The sequence below is a fragment of the Hyposmocoma kahamanoa genome, unplaced genomic scaffold (genome assembly GCF_003589595.1).
Source record: "Hyposmocoma kahamanoa isolate Upper Pololo Valley unplaced genomic scaffold, ASM358959v1 62, whole genome shotgun sequence".
In the NCBI taxonomy this organism is placed as follows: domain Eukaryota; kingdom Metazoa; phylum Arthropoda; class Insecta; order Lepidoptera; family Cosmopterigidae; genus Hyposmocoma; species Hyposmocoma kahamanoa.
In genome coordinates, this window is record NW_020653850.1 from 2,512,431 (window position 1) to 2,534,804 (window position 22,374).

At 38.6% G+C, this 22,374-nt stretch overlaps 1 protein-coding gene across 1 annotated transcript; it reads left to right on the forward strand.

Moving 5' to 3' along the window:
- Positions 1–5,504: 5,504 nt before the first annotated feature.
- On the forward strand, positions 5,505–19,352 carry LOC113229542 (epoxide hydrolase 4-like). The gene is made up of 6 exons (XM_026463174.1): positions 5,505–5,893; positions 6,358–6,668; positions 15,993–16,116; positions 16,924–17,035; positions 17,697–17,885; positions 19,183–19,352. Exons 1-6 carry the CDS (start codon positions 5,678–5,680, stop codon positions 19,299–19,301), a joined length of 1,071 nt encoding a protein of 356 aa, XP_026318959.1. The 5' UTR covers positions 5,505–5,677; the 3' UTR covers positions 19,302–19,352.
- The last annotated feature ends 3,022 nt before the right edge of the window (positions 19,353–22,374 follow it).

Sequence of the window (22,374 nt, forward strand, 5' to 3'; positions counted from 1 at the left end):
TAATCTTTATCTCTCCCCCAAATTCGCTCGTCTACCTATCAATAAAACATACATAGATATACCAAGTGTCCTCTGAACGAATACCCGAGGGTTATGCGAGTCAGGACGTGCCTTCGCATATCGATGGCTCTCAGTATGCCCCTGTATAAAAGACGCAGTGGATTAAATTATAATTTGATTTAGACAAAGAGCACCTACTCGTTGAGTTGTAAATTTTATTTATTGTTAATATTAATAGCTAAAACGCTATCCGCCAAGTGCCAATGTTAAAAAATGGAACTCGAAAGAAGTTTAAGGGTCGTATTCCAAGACTCTACTCAATGCTCAAGTCAGGATTTGAGCAGACTTGAGTATGATTTCAAGCAATGGAAATACGACCCTAATGGCAAGGACTTGAGTATGATTTTCAGCGCTCACTGCAATACTCAAGTCCTGACTTCAGTATTGAGTAGAGTTTTAGAATACGACCCTTAGGGTCGTATTCCAGAACTCTACTCAATGCTCAAGTCAGGATTTGATCAGACTTGAGTATGATATCAAGCACTGGAAATACGACCCTAATGGCAGGGACTTGAGTATGATTTTCAGTGCTCACTGCAATACTCAAGTCCTGACTTAAGTATTGAGTAGAGTTCTGGAATACGACCCTCTAATTGGAATGAAAAAATAAAAATTGTAAATGATGGAAAGGCATAGCACTAGTTTAGAATTCCACACTAGAAAATAAAAGACAAAACAAATATATCTAGGTGAAATCTTAAGTTTGTGATAGGATGTGGAATTTTGACATTATGTATTAAAGCCTATAAGCAGATAATACAAATAACGCTTGTTATATAAATTGCTCATCCAATTTCACCAGGCATTTTTTTTTTTTTTTTTTTTTTTTTTTTTTATATACTAAGCTCGACAGATGACTCCGTCCCACCTGATGTTAAATGAAACGGAGTCCAGACGCAAGGACAACTGGTGCAGCGTGAAAACAACGCATCATCAGTCGCCCTCACCCTGCCGGCCTACAAGGTGCTTCTTCACGCCTCGCTTGAAGGACCCCAAGTCATAGGAAGGAGGAAATACGTGTGCTGGTAGATTGTTCCATCTTTTGGAAGTGCGACAAAGAAACGAGTCACCAAATTTCTTTGTGCGCGATGGAATGCTAGAGACAGTATAGCGGTGACTCCGGAGAGCAGCACGCGTGCTCCTATGGAGGAAGGGAGAAGGTGGGATAAGGTCAAAGAGTTCTTCAGAGCACTCGACGTGGTATAAACGGTAGAAAGCGCTGAGTGACGCAATATCTCTACGCAATTGCAGAGGTTCGAGAGTATTAGTGACCTCTGCATTGCCGATAATGCGTATAGCGCGCCGCTGCAATCTGTCCAAGGCATCGAGAAGGTACTTAGCGGAACCGTCCCAGAGGTGCGAACAATACTCCACGCACGATCGTACTTGTGTCTTATACAAGAGACACAACTGATCCGGCGCGAAGAAGCGTCGCACTCTGTTCAGGACACCGAGTTTACGTGAAGCTGTTTTTATCACGGCTTCAATGTAGTCCCTCTGGTTCAGATCGCAGCGAATCTCCGTACCGAGCATGCTAATGCTGCTCTGTAGGCTAAGTGGTGTGCCCTGAAGAGAAGGAAGGGGAAGGAATGGTGTCTTTTTTGCCGTGAACGCGCACACCTGTGTTTTCTTGGCATTGAACTCAACAAGATTATTGGAGCCCCATTGAGATATGAGGTTCAACACCCGATTGAGCTCAATGACAAGATTCACTCGCTTCTCTTCAGTCTCGACCCGCCCAGCCGCAGGGTGACCATTATACCCTCCGTGCACTGTACTATCATCTGCATAGCAATGAATATTTCCAAGTGGAAGCATATCATTGATATGCAGAAGGAACAGCGTGGGGGATAGAACGGACCCCTGAGGGACACCAGCGTTCACTGACATGAATTCCGAAGCGCATCCGTCTGACAGCACTCGGATTCTGCGCTCATGCAGGAAGCCAGCGACCCAGTTGCAGAACTGGGCAGGCAGGCCGTATGACGGGAGTTTGGAGAGAAGAGCTTTGTGCCAGACCCGATCAAAAGCCTTGGCTATGTCAAGGCTAACAGCCATCGACTCGCCACGCTTATCAATAGCCACACCCCAGAGATGTGTAATAAACGCTAAAAGATCACCCGTTGACCGTTTCGGCCGAAACCCGTATTGACGATCGTGAATTAAGGAGTGTTCTTCTAGGTAGTGGATTAGCTGTTTATTTAAAATCCGTTCCATCACTTTACACAAAACTGAAGTTACGGCTATTGGGCGGTAATTATTCGGATCTGATCGATCTCCTTTTTTGGGGACCGGTTGCACATTAGCCTTTCTCCAAGATTCCGGCACACAACCTGAAGAGAGCGAGAGGCGGTAAAGGCGCGTTAACACGGGGGACAACTCCGCTGCACACATTTTCAGAACGATTGGAGGAATGCCATCAGGACCATTAGCTTTCCGGACATCGATTGACTGCAACTCTGCACGGACATCACACTGCCTGATTTTAAGATCGGGCATTGTGTGGCCACAGTGAGGAATTATAGGTGGCTGTGCATTGCAGTCGTCGATTCGGGAGTTAGCCGCAAAGAGTTTAGCCAGGAGATCGACCTTCTCCTGCGGCTTGTGGGCTAAAGTTCCGTCAGGACATCGTAATGGTGGCAGCGAGGGTTGGCAGAAGTTGGATTGCACGGCTTTGGCCAGACGCCAGTAGCTACGGCTGCCCGTAGGATGCGTCAGTAGTTCTTGGCCGACCCGAGCAACGCGCTGGGCATCCGCTCTAATGTAAGCCCTTTTGCAGGACTTGGTGGCATTATTGTAGGCTGCTTTCAGCGAGTGGGTTTCGGGATCTCCAAGTGCTATACCTTTGATCCAAGCGCGATATGCCTCTTGCCTTTTATCAGCAGCACTGGCACACTCGCGGTTGAACCATCGGTTGCGTCTGCCTTTGCCGATGAGATAGGAATTTGGAATGTAGTATTCCATCCCTAAAACTATCTCATCAGCAACTGCAGCCGCACTAGCTGTTGGGTCCTTCCCACTGAAGCAGCGCTGCCCCCAAGGAACGGATGCGAAATAATCCCGCATACCATCCCAATCTGCCGACGAGTGGTGCCAAATCTGGCGTTTCGATACCGCGGAAGGCGGTAGCGGGTCCAGAGGCACTTTACTGGATACCAAGCAGTGATCAGAAGATCCTAAAGGAGCTCGAACCTCCACTCGGTAACCAGCTGGACGATTCGTCAGCAGAAGGTCCAACAAAGAGGGCGCGTGACCGACTATATCTGGGATCCTGGTGGGCTGGTTCACCAGTTGAGTCAGGTCGTGCGTGAGGGCGAATGCATGGGCAATTCTACCAGCATGGTCAGTTTTGGAGGAACTTAACCACAACTCGTGGTGAGCATTGAAGTCCCCCAAAAACACCAATTCCGCCAATGGAAATCGCTCCTGCGCATCATCTGCTACCCGACTAAGATGGTCCATAAGTCGAGTTGTCTCCATGTCGCCATTATGGGATCGGTAGACGCAAACATAGACACGGCTATGAGAGCCCAAGTCGACGTGTACCACAAGGAGGGAAAAGGAAGGGTCCTCCAGACAGCGCAGACGCCGACAACAAACATCCGCCCGAACGAACAAGCAAACTCCGGCTTTGGCTTTGAAGGATTCTTCAAGCACAAAGCCCGGATAGTGCAAGTAGCCTGTGTCGGCCGGGCAGATTATTTGCGTCTCCGTCAAAAACATCATCATTCGATAGAAATACGAAACTAAATTACTCAACATTTTTTTCAAGGCATTCCAATATAACATCTCTTGCGCACAATGTAAACTTTACAAAAATACAAGTGCTAAGGATTAAACAATGATTAAATCACAAATCATCGAATCGAGCAGATTTAAACGTGTCGTATTGTGAAGGCTGTTAGACCGTCGTTAGCAAGCATGACTGGACAATGTACATTTTGTCATCCATTATCCTCGAAGAAGTTGAGTGCCTTCAGGTCGTAATTTGTTTTTAAATAAACCCTTCACGTCATACTGTGTTTTTAGTTTTTGTATTTGTCTCCGTTGGTTTTATATTGTTTTTTTTTATTGGAAGATTTAATAACATGACATAACTTTTAAGTGGATGTAGGGTAACAAAGACAAAAAGTTGTAATGTTTGATTGTAAAAAATATTTTACTGTTCAACATACTATAGCTGTAGGTACATAAAGGTACCTACAGCTTCGTCCGACCGACACGTAGAGGTTTAGAAAATCAATATATCTAGTAACGTCATGGAATATTAGCAGAGAATAAAGAATAAGCAGACCATAAGTCAAGAGGACTGCTAGACTCCATACAAATCGTGTTTGGCATTGTGGGTTACAAACTAAATTATAAATTAACGCTTTTTAATATGGATAGATGACGCTAATCCTAAACAAAATAAAAGAATAGCCGGCAGTATCCATAAAAATATGTGAAATAAGCGCCATGTACTTCATTTGTTTGTTATCACTAGATGTTAGTAGCAATTAATTATTGCTGATATTTATCATGATGTGAAAGCAATCTAATATCAATAAATAAATTAAAATATCCGAACATATTATCAGAAGCCATGACGCTTAATTCATGAACTTTAATTAAAATAGGACTTGGCTTAAAGATCTTCAAAGCAGGCCATAAACCTTATTAAAAAAATATATGCCATGACGTCACGTGACATTGACAGCCGCGGCGCCTGGCGCACACGCAATGTACTCGAGTGTTGCCAGGCGTCACAAAAGTTCTCGTAAATGCATATTTTAGTATTTTTTTAATTTAAATTTAAATTATTATTATTATGGAATATTGGCGCTAATTAAAAAGTATCAAACCTGTGTTGCTTTAGTTTTAAATCCTGTATTATTAAATTTAGGATCCAAAATTTAGTACAATTAATAAATAATCACTGGTTCACAGATTTTTCAAATACAAACGAATGACAAGGTCAAGAGCAACTCAAGCTTGACAGTTAAAATAAATTTAACTCTATGCCGCTTGTAATAATAACTAGGAAAAAAAATGTTTTCTTAAATATAGTACAAATAAGATGTGATTTATAATGAAGAATAGTAATTGTTTCTTATGAAAAATGATGACAGACATAATATTAATATGACGAATAAAAATAAACTAGCAGTTCTTGATAGTCATCTTTACAGTCAGAAATTCATTTAAGGGATGTATACTACGCTACGATGTAATAGGCTTCTGTAATAAGATTCCGGTTGATAGTTAAAATTCACACCTCTCATTCTTCTCAGGGGAATCTACCTAACGAGTGAGCAGAGCAGATTTTAACCAATGTGACGATTTCAAGTATAATTTTCTTACATATGAAATACAGTTTATTTTAACTGACTTTTCCATTATCGTATACGAATTTTACAGGTTTGATGGGAAAATCCGGTTGTACCCGTCTGGCAACTCTGGTACGCACCCGCCACTACAGTGACATCCGTTTACTTCGAAAACTTTGATAAAAATATTGATAAGAATGCGTCCAAGATCACACCACAGATGACTTTAGAGTTTTATCATTTACTTCGTGCGTTTTGTATCGGTTCACACGGATATTATTAAATCTCATGTAGGATAAAGACTTAATATGGGAGCTAGAAGTAAAAAAGTGCTACAACTTGTATCTGGATGGGAAGCAGTGGAATTAGTATTAAAATGTTTAGTTTTTGGTATCTGGCAGCTCGTGCAAATCTTTGTGAAACGGTTGTGGAAAGGACATAGAAGAAAATCGTCTAAAAGTTGCCCTCCAGTAGAGCTTACTGTTGTTTCATCGATAGGTACTCATTGCTACATCAAAATTATGGTAAGTTCCATACAAAATATTGGAATATTTGCTTGCTTATAATACTATTGAGTTTTGTGAACATTATATCTTGCCAAAGTACTGTGTACACTTACCCACATTTTTATGAAATAAATGTCACATAAGTTTTGTATGGAATTTTTTTTTTAATATTTACTGATACCAACAATGAACTCGTAATTTGTCGATTTTAATTACAAACTATATATCTAACTTAAATGAAATTCAAAATTAAGAAATTAATACAAACAGTAATAAACATATATATTTTATAATCTATGATGATTAACTTGTAGTAATATCATGAATATATGTTTTAAAATGATTCTGGATAAAGTTGCAATTTTTAAGGTAGCATAGTGTTAATTGCCAGTGTACTGTGGATGAGCAATACAACATTTAAAAAAAATAAACAAGAAGCGTTTCCTATATCATAATTTTTCTTAATAATACCCTTTTTCCAGGGAGTAAAATACCACTATGTAGAAACCGGCCCAAAATCTGGGCAAACAATTCTAATCCTCGGTGATGCACCGGACAATAGTAATTTATGGAGCCCTACCTGGACCAACGTAGTCCGTAAGCTGTCAGAAGCAGGCTACCACATAATAACGCTAGATCTTAGAGGAACAGGAGGAAGTGAAGGTGGAGGCAGAAGTGATTTATCCCCCCCGAGAGCAATTGAGGAATTGTCCGGTTTAATGGAAGCTCTCGGTGTGTCAGAGAATAATCCTGCGGTTGTTATTGGCTTTGGAATTGGTGGCATGCTGAGTTGGTAAGTTACTAACTTAACTTTAAGAGCCACCATATTGCAAAGAATTGTGGTATCTAAAACACATTGCTGTATTAAAAAACAATGTATTAAAAATAAATTATTATTACAATCTCCATGGCCCAACAGTTAATACAGCAGGACCAAGATGATATGTACAGTGAATTTCCTAACTTGATACCTCATATGTGATATGGATATGAGAATCCGTGATTCCTATACTACTATTAGTTCTTGCATTATTGTATGATATTATTACAAACCGTTGCACTACTCAAGTCATCAATTGTGGGTTGGGTTGCATAAGCTTTGCCATTTAAGTTGTTAAAAAAACCCCACCTTTGTACTGCAATTTGTTTATCAAGTAAGTTCTTTTGACAACCTTAGGTAACCCACTAAGCTGCGGGCTCTAGACGAATAAATAAATAAACTGTTCTGAATTCTGGGTAGCGCCCTGAAACGATTTGTGCTCTGCGAATTGTATACTGGGTCTTTGTTCTGATTGTACTTGGTACTTGGTGCAACGGGCTGGTATCCGCATGTCAACGACAAAGCGCCTATTTTGCGTGTGGTTGGTACTGGTACTCGTTGTTCTGATTGTATTCTGTATGCTTTTTTTTTTTCAGATCTATATATTATATATATTTGTTTTTTCAAACAAGCCAACATTTTGGGTCCTTTACAGGTCCCATGGTCATGACTGACTGAGACGGGATTTACCATGTGCTGTAGAGTTACATGTAATATTAATGTAAATGATTCTATTTTTCACTTTAGTAAGCTTACAGCCAACAATATAAACTTTAATAGAAGGACAAAGAACTTCAAAATTATTTCAGATCTTAGTGTTCCGGGCAGAACCCTAGAGTTAAATTCAGTATTCTGGTACTCCAAGTACATCAGATTCCATAGTTCGAGACCAAGTAATCATTCTAGTACACTGCACATTATAATTATTATTAAGTAGTATTAAAATGTAATGAATCAATTGAAAAAAAGAAAATAATTGATTTAATTAAACTGACTGGTATAATTGTTGTTGATTTGTTGATAATAAGGTCAGTCAGAGAAGCAATGAAAGCTATGAACTTGCGATTAACTGTATCTTGCATCAATTAAATATTGCAAATGTTTACTGTCTGTAGGTTTTAAATGTGAATGAAATGTATTCTTTTAGTGAATTAAAAGATATTGAGATAAGAAACTAGAGTTCAAAATATCGATGACCCCACTGGATACATTTTTTCGGGTTCTTTATTGGTCATAACTATTATTACAAGAATACAAGATATTTATTCGCTGAAAACTGTAGTTAACATTGCAGGTCTTATATTATATACTAGTAACTGACAAATTATGCAATTCCATCTTAAATTATCTACAATTTAATTCGTTAACAGCATCTGATAATTAACTAAATAATTTGGGTGCTAATATGGACATCATTCTACTGTAAAATTCCAAGTTGTTTGGGCCGTAATTCTTGTGTTTCTTGGACATCTAGTTTTGCTATATTAAAGTTGCTTAGATTTTGTTTCACATAAAGTTATATTATTATTATCTATCTACATTTGATTCTCGCGTCTCCTTTAATTTTGAATTTTTAAATGAGACAGGCACGGACTGGGGTCAGGGACTCAGGTTCAAAAACCGCGAACAATACGTGCCGTATCCCACACGCAAAATAGGCGATTGGAGGTCGAGTTGCGGACACCAGCCCTTCGTAACATACCATTACTATTATTAGGGTGGCTTCATTTGGGACGGGTATTTTGATCTCAATCATTATCACTATATAATCAGACACCCAGAAAGTATTTGAAATGGCAGTTACAAAATACACTTTTAGTTAGTATAATTGCAATACAGATGTACAAAATACCTACGCTTTTTTATATCGAGTTCAGAGTTTTCTCGATTGCTATACTTTTAAAAAGAAACTCTATCTTAGTTGTTTTTTTTTTTAAACAAACAAACATTTCGGGCCCTTTACAAGTCCCATGGTCATCGTTCATGCTAGCCCTTGTCTTAGCTACGACGAAAATGTCGGCAGTTAGTGACGATATGGAACTAAGATTCTTAACCCGGTCATGGGCGGTAACGGCTTACGGAGTACCCCATTTCGCTATATGAATCTCAAAAAACCAATTACGTACTTTTCTGTAGAGAAGTACGTTGTTACGTAATAACAAAATTCTATTATTTACAAACATACATTTGTGGACGTTACATTAAGGCCCACTAAAGGTTCGGGACGGGATCCTACGGCATCCCAACATGCAAGCGCACCCTGATGGCGCAACTTTGTAGCGGCATCGCGTGCCGAAACATCTTTAGGCATACCGAAGCAATAGAGGGCTTTACACAGACACTCTTTCGCGCGTGATACGGCAATCGTGCGTGATTAACGCGCGTATAAAGATGATACAAGGAAAAGGGAAAGACTGCGCGATTGCACTCACCAAAGTTGCCTTTTACAAGGACGCTCTTCCCGCGCGCTAAAAACCGATAGCTTAAAAAACTTCAAACAGGTAAACGATAGCGCGTGCAGGCTTTCCCGCGCGTAATCCTGCAGGTTCCGGATAGAGTGACTGTCTAAAGGGGGCTATTCTGTTGCGACATCGTGCTCGCGCCTGCCATATGTATATATACAGGGTGTAAATTTGAGACGGGGCAGCAAGGCCAGCCACCTTCATCGTTGTAGTTACAGGAAAACGGTTCTAGAAGACTATCCATGAATTTTTAAGATATTTTGATTGGATACCATACATTTAGTAGGGACATACTTAGTAATCAGTTATTCTAGGTAGTTAAGGAAACTAACAAATTGACAACGTGTTATGTATTTCAAAATGCAGGGCCAAAATGCTGGAGCATGCGCCGCTCACTACCGCTTTGCGTCTTTTAAATGACATTTCTAAAAATATTGATATTTTTTGTTGTTCGATGTCGAAATTCGCAGACGTAGCCCTTGACACTATACGTAAGAAATAGTTATAAGAAATTGAAATGTTTAAATTATTATTTTTATTATAATGTTTATGAATGAAAGCTATTTAGTAATTTATTAACGAATTTATTTTAAAAATTAAGTGATTTGACATTATCGAATTAGATTTATATCTGTAATGATAAATGTATTTGCACAATGTAACATGAATAAATGAAATGAAATGAAAAATAAAAACAATAACAAAAAGCAAAATAACATAAAAATGTATGATAGTAAGTGCTCGAATTTATTGCCACCTTGGCGGATGCATCGATTCGCTCTCTTCCGCAAAGAGCAAATTAGCGGCTGAAATTTTACTCGGATGGATTCCTTTGAAAATTGCTGCAAGTGCGTCTTTCAATTCTTGAACACTGTTGTATTTTTTTTATAAATTTCATTTAACTAATACATAATACGTTGTCAATTGTTGGTTTCCTTAACTACCTAGAATAACTGATTACTAAATATGTCCCTACAAAATGTATGGTAAAAAGTTTCTTGCGATTTCTGACATTTCGAGTACTCTTACTACAGTTGGTCCCATAGAGACTATTAATCCTTAACAGAGACCGGATCGAATGGCATAAAAAAAAGTTTTGTAAAAATTACCCTTTCTCTTGCTGACTGTACCAAAATATTTTCAAAATTCATGGATAGTCTTCTAGAACCGTTTTCCTGTAACTAAAATGATTATGGTGGCTGGCCTTGCGGCCCCGTCTCAAATTTACGTCCTGTATATACATATATCATTAAAATTAAAAAAATTCGGTAACGTTTTTCATGCAAAACTCTATAACCATAAAAAAAAATTACGTGCTTTTTTGAGCCTGAAGCGTTATGTTTAGTACACATTTTAATGTACATTGGGCGTTTAGAGCTTTTCATAATGTAGTTTGCTGGGTGTAAGGAGGATATAACGCACCCTTAGTAATATAAGGGCACAATCCAAAAAAAGTAGATTTTTGGGAAATTTGGGAATTGATAGGGACTTAAATAATAAATGGGATCAAACTTATATAGCTCCATATTTCTGTTATATTTTTTGTACTATATAGGTCTAACATGAAAGTGTTTTTTTAACTTGCTTGAAACTTATGGAATTTATTTATATTATTTTTTTTTTATTGCTATTTATAATACATTTATCAAAGAACAAATCTGCCAAATTTCATATTTATAACTTAAATAATAAGCATATTATTTGAAAAAATAGGTGTAATGTAGGAATCCAGAATCTTAATACGCGATTTCCCAAAAATCTACTTTTTTTGGATTGTGCCCTTATATTACTAAGGGTGCGATAAGCTCTACGACATCGGCACCCAGGAATGGATTAAAGTAGTCATTTTATTTTAAACAAACGTTTGAGACACTTAGCAAACGTAATCGATATTTCAAGGAAATAATATTCCTAACCGGGTTCATAGTCCATATTGTCATTGTCACAAAGTAATATCATGAGATCAGTAAACAAACATTGAACTGATAATTACGAATTGTGATATCCAAAGTACAACAACAATTTATTACATTGCAGAACCGTCTGGCGTGGAACAATTCTTTTTTATTGCTTGCTCATTAAATATATTGACTCAATAGACAATGTATCGAAATGTTCTCTTTAACCGTTGTGTTGTAAATGCACTTCAGTACAGTAACCTTTTTGCTAAGCTTCTTCTTATCATGTTGATACTGTTTTCATTTTAGAACTATATTGTCTTTTTTTATAACATCAAGTGACGGTACGGACAAGTCGTGCGCCTGATGGTAACCTACACGCCTGTCCATAACAGTTGCAGTGCCACTCAGAGCTTTAAATCGCAAAGATCTGAGGGGCGCGGACACTGCGCCCGTCACCCTGAGACATAAGTTGACAAGTTCCATGAGATGGCACAAGAAATTAGTAAGGTCTTGGCGGCAGAAATAAATGAAATATGAAAATGAAAAATAGTTTACTTCCACCGTCACAAACTACAAAACTCTTATTACATGTATTAATAAGTACTAGTTGTATCAGCTAATTATAGGTGTGAGAAAGCTGGAATCTAGACTAGGTCGAAACCTGTGCGATAGCTTCCAAAATGACAGTACTTCCCTGGAAGAACTTTGAATAGTAATAATGCCATCTTGACCGCGTAGAGATCTTCCCCCATATAGGTATTAGGGCACAAGGAGCACATTAGTAAGTGCTGCATGGACTGTGTTGGGGCAACGCAGTCACATTGGGTTAGCTAGCATACCTAAAACCGCATTTAAGTCGATTTAAAAGTTTCCACACGGACCACCGCAGATCGCAGGATGGTGGTTGCTCTAGAGGGATGATGAAACCAGGTGGTGGGGGTTTTTTGTTTCCTCACTGCACACTTAGTGATAGTAGTCGAATGGTCACTCGTAGCCTTCTTGCCGAGCAATAATGAACCTTAAAGTAAATGCTTGTTAGTTTAAAACTTGTAAAAACTTGAAGTGTTGATTTGTTTCTATTTCTTTATTGCATAAGTACTTCCTATGAATCGAAAATCTATGGGCAGTTGAGATTTATAAAACAATCTTTTATTGATTTTGAAAGCATGTTTCTCTTTACAAAAACGAACTTTGCCCAATTTTAAGCAAGAAACTGCGTAAACTCACAGTAGCCATAGAGCTCATTGTGAAAGAGTTCGTCCTGGGAAGTACTGCCACCTTATCTATTTTCGTCGCCATGGAGTAATGCCGGTTTTGAAGGCTGTGGGTGCTGGTGAAATTACAGGCACATGGGACTTATCAACTTATGTCTCAGCGTGACGGGCGTAGTGGCAATGGCCCTCAGATCTTTGCGATTTAATGCTCTGAGTGGCACTGCAACGCACACACACTGTTAACTGACACACTGCTAAACACAGGTCTCATCTCACAAATGGGAGGGCTTGGGCTGTGATTCCCACGCGGGCCCAATGGTAACTTCCCACATTGTCATCAAATTGCTTTGCAGATTTCTGCAGGCTTGTCCGCGATGTTTTCCTTTATCGAAACCTCATGGCAAAGCACATATATTCCGAAAAACTCAAACCGAACCAGGATTTGATCCTCTACTTGAGAGTAGGTAGAAAAAACCATTACGCTACCACGGCACGGCTGTAAAATGTACCTACTTAGGAAATTTGCTAATAAGTTTAACTGCCTCTGTGGCCGAACGGCTACCATGCCGGACTGCCACGCAGAGGTCCCAGGTTCGATTCCCGGGCCGGGAGAAATATTTGTATGGCCTACATTTATTTCTCTCGTGAGTTTGGGTGTAATTTGTGGTTGTCTATGTGTGTCCATGGCACCCGTTACCCAGGGTTTCCCTAGTGCGGGGCTATGTTGAGTGTGTGCGTTATTATTATTATTATAAGTAATGTGCAAGGCAACAGCAAAACAATCATAGATTAGCCAAATATGTCATGAAATGACGCTAAAAAACGGTAAAGATTTGTAGAGACTGCTTGAGTTTGTATTAATTAAATATTTTTTACATATGAAAATAGCATCCAAATATTAAATAATTATGTAGTTTAATATCATTTAAAGTAATATGTAGAAAAAAATGCATTGTGGGTTATACCGCTTTTGCGCTGAGTTTTAATTTACACTAGCCCTTCTTTTGTTACCTACTGCAGTAGTGTAGTACTGACTTATTACCATTTGGAGCGATGTGTTTAAATATTTTTATTTCTTACGAAAGTAAAATCTAATGAATTATTAAGGGTCGTATTCCAGAACTCTATTCAATGCTCAAGTCAGGATTTGAGCAGACTTGATTATGATTTCAAGCACTGGAAATACGACCCTAATGGCAAGGACTTGAGTATGATTTCTAGTGCTTTGAACCATACTCAAGTCCTGACTCGAGCATTGAGTAGAGTTCTAGAATACGCCCCTTAGAGTCGATATTACCTCAGCACGAATTGAAATTTTTGGCAGGGCCACTGGCTTCATTTCAGAATTTATTTTTTTATTCTATTTTTTTTATCCATCGTCAATATTTTAAGGAATCGCGTTTTCACACAGTAATCAGTGTAATCCTCAATTTTACTATATAAGCATTGACTTACAATTATATGGACGTCGGGTCCGCGCTAAAAAGTGTCCGAACTTATAGGGCGTTAAAATCGTATACAGAGCATCATTCACGCTCTAGTCTTCGTTTGTTCGACTGACAGCGAAGCAAGCAAAATTAGACAGTACTGCGATGACATTACAATTTAAATTCAACGTTTTAGCTTTTTTTCATATTCCTTGACATGTCACTACGTTTAAATAGGTTGACTTGGGACATTTTTTTCGTGGTTTCTGTATTAGACCCGTCGTCCATTTATTTGTAAGTCAATGTATATAAGTATGTTTTTCAAAGTGAATTCAACACTCACTGTAAGCGGAATCAAACAAGCAATTCGGGGTAGTATAGGCTCTTAAGCCATGAAACCAAAGTTCTTGTTTATGATGTTACCTAGTAATATAGTTTTTTTAAATTTCATAGTCCCGCACTAGGAGAACCCTGTGTCGCGGGTGCCATGGACACACACATAGACGACAATAAACTACACCCAAACTCACGAAATAAATAAATGTAGGCCACATATTTCTCCCGGCCCCCGAAATCGACCCCGGGACCTCTGCGTGGCAGACCAGCATGGTAACCGTTCGGCCACGGAAGCATTTCATGGACGTAGGACTACGAGGTTGTTAGTATTGTACAAGTAACCCTGTACAGGTGTGCATGGTCATTCGTCGATCTCATCGTCACTTTCCATCAGGTGGGATAGTGGTCAAATGGTGGTAATTAACATAAAAAAATATAGGGAGTGAACATCGGAAAATCTTGGAAAAAAACCAATGCCTCTGAACGCTGTTGTCGTATATATAAGTTATCGTATTAATGTCTGATGTATTTACGACCAATTAAATACGAAAATGTATTAGTGTGTCTTAAGGCAATGTCATTGACAGCGTTGTTTATTCATTAAATCCATATGAGGATCTTGTTTAGGTTTCAAAAACTGATTAATCGTCCGTCTACCTTTGTTTTATATGAATATAACTGATAAAACAAGTTTGACACAAACTACAGGTATATATTTAAAATAAGTAGTGAACCTAAAATTCGTTGCCCAAAAAATTGGAAATGAAACTATTTATATCGGACCTAAAGTTACATAGTTATGGTCCCATAGTTAGCCGTGACCATGTGATTTTTTTTTCTTTATTTATTTCGGAACTTTTATGCGATGCATATGCCAATTCCATCGTACCCTAAACTATAGCTTACATGTCTGGACCGAGCCGCTTCAACAAATAGTAATGGTCTTTTTGTCTGTTTCGTGTGGGAATTGCATAATATACAATTTATAACACCTAAGGATGTTCGGTTTATCTGCAGGTCTCTCATCAACGCCGCCCTCTGTTGTTCGCACCGGACACATTTCAGTAACAAATGATATGCATCTTCTACTACTCCACATAACTCGCAATTAGGAGAATTATTCTTTTTTTTTTTCATTATGAAAGCAAAACTGTTCATTGGAACGTGTCCGGTTCTCATCCTTAGTGCGATGACAACTATTTTTCTACCATAGTCGCACTCTGCAAACCAAGGTAAATGAGGAGGCTGACACTGAGCTCTTGTGCGATACCAGATACCTTTTTCCCTTGATCTGATATTAAATGACCATGAGATCATAGTAATATGATTTACTTAAAATAAACATCACTTTGTTTTTATTCAATTAAAAGATAATTGTATTTATGGCAGTTTCGCTATCAGTAAACTTATTGTTACCTCTTAAAATAAGGAATAATTAATTGAAGCCGTGGTAGCCTAATGGTTTGTCCTACTGCCTCTCAAGCAGAGGGTCGTGGGTTCGAATCCGGGGTCGCACCTCTGAGTTTCTCGAAATTTATGTGCGAAATTTAATTTGAAGTTTATTGGCAAACGTCGTGATGAACCCGTCGTAATGAACCCTCGGAAAACGTGTTATGTCCCCAACCCGCATTGGGCCAGCGTGGCAGACTATGGCCTAAACCCTCGTTTGAAAGGAGACCCGTGCCAAGCAGTGGGACGTATAAATGGGTTGATGATGATGATGAAAGTAAGGAAACTAATGTGTAACGTTTAGTTTTCGTAACGATATTGTATGTACATAGCGTAACACGGTGTAAGGTACGAACTAGATATGAGCGAAAAATCACGTCGCGTGTCTTACGCGGAAAGCTTCGATGAATGCGTATATTTTAATATATTCAGATTATAGTACTAACATCTTAAGAATTTCTGTTGTCCGTAAATAAAGTCTTACATGAAATCAAATGTTTAATTACAGGTACTTGGCGCACTGTCATGGCCGGATGATCAATAAATTCGCGGTGATAGGCGCACCGCATCCTAATCTCTACTGGCAATACCCGCCGTCCGCATTTTGTAATCGCGTATTACATTTTATACAGGTAATTAATTATAAACTACGTACCCGCTACAAAAACATTTATTACTTACATTTACAATAAAGTAACGACATTCAAAAATAATCTAAACACTCCATTGAATTAATTAATTTGTATGCCATAAAATTTGCATTATAACAATGTTATTGTCTGCGATAGTGCAAATCCGCGTATGAAGCCAAATTTCACAGGAGAGGGATTTAACGTTACTGCTTTGTTATTTCAATGGCTACCGACTTTCATTTTTGCACAGTAAACATTAATTTATGTTGTCTACGGACTGATAACAATATATTCCCGTAAATCACACTAAATTGGTTGCCACGACATTTACGCGGATTTTATTTGGCGGCTAAATTACCGAAATGGAGGTTCAGACATTATATTAATTATAAGAGGATATTAACCCCATAGACGTAGGTACGTACGGACGTGAGGGATAACTTGGGAGTTCCTAAACCTGATTCCTAAGATTGACAGACAGAGTTCGTCCAGTGAAGTACTGCCACTTGACCTATTTCTACCGCCAAGCAGTAAAGTGAGCATTACTGCGTGCCGGTTTTGAAGAATAAGGGTGCTGGTGATATTACAGGTACATGGGACTTGTGAACTCTGTGCTTAGGGTGACAGGCGTAGTGGCAATGCCCCTAAGATATTTGCGATTTAAAGTCCTGAGTGACACTGCAACTGTTATGCAAAGGCGTGTCGCTTACCACCAGGCGCACGACTCGTTCGTCCCGTCACTTGGTATAATAAAAAAAAGTATGATAACTCCATTCATATGCAGCAGCGCTGTTTATGTAATTCCAGTGGCCGAACTTCCCCGAGCAGTGGCTAGCCGAAGGTGAACTCCAGGATGGCGAAGGTCGTTGGGCCAGCTCTCGTGCTTGCGACTGGACGGGTCCTTTGAATTATGTCAGAGGTTGGTTATTGGAAGATAACATGGGTAGTGGTTAGGTTAGGGGTATTTCTGTACAGAATCCACCTAGATAACCAGTGGCGAAGGGTCTAATTCTCATCGGCCATTAATAACAAGTTAAAGCACCATCCAAAATAACACTTAAATATAAGCTTCTGCTAGCATGTTCAAATTTGTATTGTGTAGATACAGGTCGCATTACGACAAACCTTAGTGGTTTAAATGCGATTAGAAACATATTTGTGTATTTTGTCCTTTATACAATAAATAAATAAATAAAAAAACCGTGTGGTTAATTTTTAAGGATCAAGTTAAAATTAAAAAAGTTAAAAAAAATATATTACCGACATTTTTATTTTTTTAATAAGTGAATCTGTTGAAAATTATTTTTAATTATATTTACGAGACTTAGAGCAATTTTTGCACGTTGTAATTTTAAGTAGCCAACATGCCATTTGAAAGTTTCCACACATCTCAGTGACCAAATTTAAAAATTAACATTTTTGGGTATCGTCAAAATAAACTTAAAATAAATATTTAATCAAATACAATTTAATCACATTTTTGATCAAACTACTTCGTAAGTATACCAGCAAACCTTCAGTCAAATATGAATATATAAATCTGGGCAATCATGATGAGAAATGAATAATAAAACCCTCAGGTGCTGCCTGGTGGAGGATCCGTCCGAACCACCGCATACAGTCCACAGCGCTTCTCATCGGCGCACGCGACTCTGCCGCGCAGCTGGTCACGTCTGCGCAGCACTGCTTGACGTCCACGCTGCGAATGGTCAACAAACCTGATCCCAGCGACAGTGAACTTGCTAATATTATTCTGGATTTTCTTATTAGTAAGTACATACATATGTTGTACATGCATATATCGACTCCTCCTACTTAAAATATCGTATGTCGAAATTGCCAAGTTTACAGGGAAGCGTTTTAAGGTTCTCAATTCACTGCAATGAGCATAACACGTGACTTTAGCATTTCTCAGTTTTATTCGGCAAAGCTTGTTACTCGCATAGAGTATTGTTAAATCCTAGATATCGGTTAGATGATCTACTAGATGATCACTCTATGTCAGTAATGAGGTTTTGCCAAACAAAACGGAGAACTTTAAAACGTTCCCCTGTAAACTTGGCAATTTCGACATACGATACTTTACGTAGGAGGTGTCGATATATGCAAGATGACTTTTTAGTCACCATCCAATAAGTATCAAACAAAAATTGAGATTTTTTTTTTTTGAGAAATAACTAGTTTTGTTATATTATGAAGAAAGCCGAAAAATCAGTACAAATATCTATAACAAAAGACAGGAAAATTTCTACGACTTGGCAACTGAACCCGTGCCTCAGGTGGTAAGATCAATTCTAGGGTAAAGCATGGACGTGGATTCAGGTCCCGAAGAAGTTTTAACATTGCTTGGGCAACCTACGCTTGACATTTGTCATATCATTCGAAAAACGGGGTGACAGCGACTTGTGGAGGGAATCCACGAGCCGAGGGTCTGATAATTTCGTGACTGTTGGTGTATATGTAAAATCCGGAATTTAAGAAGGAGGTATTAGTATATTATCCATTCTATATGTATTCTATGACGCTTAAGTAAGTATACTCCGCCCACGGAACAATAAATACAGTAGAAGTGCTTACTTGCGTGACGCGTAAGCCAACAGTTCACGGAGTTCCGCAAACTTTATTTAATTTTAATAAATTTTAAATTTTCTATTCATTGTAATCATTTTTTTGTTACAAGAAACTAAAGTAACCCTCATACCGCTGCAATACGGTCGCTTCTTTTTTGGAGAACTGAGTAAATATCTCGAATTCGTCGTCGTTCAGCTATTAACCGCTAGATGGCACATTGATTGAAATTTATATATAAAATTAAAACGTAGCATGCAATAATAGGTATTGATGATATTGCACTTTCAACGATATACCAAGAGGGTAAAGTTTAAAATATGTTAACAGTCCAGATTTTTTTTAATTTGATATCACGACCAATCAATATCAAGATTTCATAGCGTTTCAAATTATGAATGAGTTTGGGCTACAGCGGTTCTGACACTTCTATGGTTTTTTTTTCTTCCATGACGACCTATTCCGATTTTTTCTCATAACACTTTTATGTTTCAACAGTTAAAGAAAAACCTATGGATGGAGAACCACGTACACTAGTGGGTCGAATGCTGGGCGCAGTCGCAGGGCGTGGCAGAGAACTAACAGCTAAACTTGTGCTGCCACCTGCACAAGCATAACTATCTAAGGTCTAAGATTAAGTTTTGAGCAAGCTTTAAGATTGGGCTCGTGTGAAATTTAAATATAAGGCGCTATCTCGAAAATAAAGCGTATTCACTGAACATATATGAAATGTCATGTTCAGTGTCATGTTATGAATATAGAATCATACGCAGACGCAGCTACTAAAGTTTCCCGTTGCGTCGGATCTGTGCTAAATTTTCTCCGCCTGTTTTATCCATAATAATTTTGACCGAACGGATTGCGGGACGCGAGGGAAGAACTCCCCCTCCCCCCCACACCTCACCTTCTAAAATATAAGCTCGCGATGAAATTCCCCGCTTTAAAGAATGAAACCATATGTCATATGGTACGTATGGTGTTATAATTTTTTGTATGGGCGCAATATTGATGCTTGCTTAATATTGAGTAGTGCATACTTATAATTTATTTATAAAATTTTAAGTACAATGAGAACTTCCTATGATACCAAAAACTGTGCTTTTCATAATTACAATTTACATATCTATTTTTTTTTGTGTAAATAAGATTTTATGCATGGTTTTTTTTATGAATTAACTTTAAGCAACGATTAAGTACTGATTTTATACATAAGTAAAATCGTAACATTGATCATGTATATTTATGTTTTATAAACAAAAATGTTAATGGTTATGTATTTTTTCTATATATAAATATATTTTTCACATAATTATTTATTTTATTTAACAAATATGTATAATAACTGCCTCTGTGGCCGAACGGTTACCACGTCGGACTGCCACGCAAAGGTCCCAGGTCCGATTGCCGGGCCGGGAGAAATATATGTTGGTCTACATTTATTTCTTTCGTGAGTTTGGGTGTAATTTGTGGTTGTCTATAGCACCCGCGACACAGGGTTTCCCTAGAGCGGGGTTATATTGAGTATGTGCGTTATTATAAAAAAAAAGTACAGTCAATGGCACACCCAGTGTACGTCGATCACATGAAACTTGAAGTATACTTACAAGGTTGACACAGCACACAATTGCTTGGGAGCTTCCTCCCGGATGCCAACTTAGGTCCTGTGACGCGGTTCAAAGACGTATTATGAGAATTGTTGATGATCCTGTGCTTACAGACGATTATGAACCGCTGTCTTCGTGAAAGTCTCTTCAAAGGCAGTCGCCTTTATTGGATTTCTTTTTTGCATTGGACATTTATCAAAAATAGTATAAGGTAGATCATAAAACTTCTTAAGACTTCTTCTTTCCTCTGTATGCTCAATCGTCCTCCAACATGCGCACTTTGCTGCTGTATAATAAACAGAATTATCTATATAAACTGCACTACAAATATTTTTTTCCTTGTTTTTTTATGTTAACCCTTAACTATAGTCCCTTAACTGCCTCCGTGGCTAAACGGTTACCATGCAGGGGTCCCAGGTTCAATTCCCGGGTCGGGAGAAATATTTGTATAGCCTACATTTATTTATCTCGTAAGTTTGGGTGTGATCTGTGGTTGTCTATGTATGTGTCCATAGCACCCATATTATTATTATTATAGTTGTAAAAAAAATAACCTCATCGCTGTCTAAATCAGTGTTCAACCATTGCTCTATGTCTTCTTGAATTACTAAGACACTTTTTCGATTCGCCATGACTAGAAACTGAAAGAAAAAACAAAATGGACAAAATATGTCACACGAAAAACCATTATTCACTTTTCAAGCAGCGAGCAAAACACGTCCATCTCACAGTGTGCGCTTTGGCGTGACATCGGAGGGTACTAAGGAGTAGGAAGAGCTGCGTCGCCTACAGCGATTCCTACGCGAGTTTAAAGAATGAACTTGCGCCCATTGGTCCCACGACTATAGTTAAGGGTTAAGTTACTATAAAAAATACGAGTTTTCAACTGCTTTTTGTGGTGGTATGCGTTGAAACTTTTTTGCCTCAAACAAAAAATTTAGGAACCTATAGTCTAACCTACGACACAGAACTGTGTGTATCACAAATTAGAAAGATTATAGCGTGCATTAGAAATGACTAACTAGCGCGATTGTGTTTTAATAAATTATATTTTCGCAACACAACTGTGCTCAGTAGTGAACCTGAAGAATTTCCTCCTGTGGCGGCCGTATCTCGGCGGCATTGCTGCCAGGTGTCCAACGGAAGAATGAGTGTGCATGTTCCCATCATTTTCCCTATTCTTCGACCTACATACCATTGTTCAAGCTACCTGCAAATGCAGTTAGTAGAAATTCTAAACAACTGCTTGACATGACGCGAACAGCAACATTTTAACATCGCACCGCTCACCACCGACAGGGAACCCATCATCGTATTCTGGAGACGAGTCGATCTCGTACTGTACAGTCAGAGGAGTCAGAGGAGCTTCCTCTCACGTATAATTCGGTTGCGGAATGAACTCACTGTCGGTGTTTTCCCACAGGAATACAGCATGGAGACCTTGAAAAGTCCTAAAGGATTGGCAACGGGCTTGTAACGCACCTGGTGTTGCAGGCTTCATTGGCGACGGTGACCGCTTTCCATCAGGCGGATTTTATGCTTATTTGCTGCCTACATAAATTAAAAAAACAAGATTGATGCTTAGTTTTGAATAACGCCCGTATAGCACTGTAACAAGGCCCATCACTGTTAAGCTTAATTTGCTACAAAGTATCAAGCTGGAAATGCTCTTAGTTAAACCTGTATGCGCATGCATCTCCGAATGAACTGATTTGGAGATACTTCATATAATTTATAACAATGTCTTTTAACAATGGTCTAAGCTATAAATTTCGATTCGCGCCTTTTTAATCATTAATTTTTTTACCGACAACAATAGCCAATGTTAATAAGATTAAGGGTGTAATAGTAATTTGGCAGGAATATAAGGTAAAGATAAGCTGGAAATACCACGGTGTACACGTGGTAATATCATGGTGTACACATGGTAATACCATGGTATACAAATGCTAATACCCTGGTGTACACATGGTAATACCCTGGTATACACATGGTAATACCATGTGTACCAGCGCGGCAGTCAAATTATGACTATATTCGCGCCGCATACGAGCGGGTTGATAGGTGGTTCGTTCATTGTGACGCT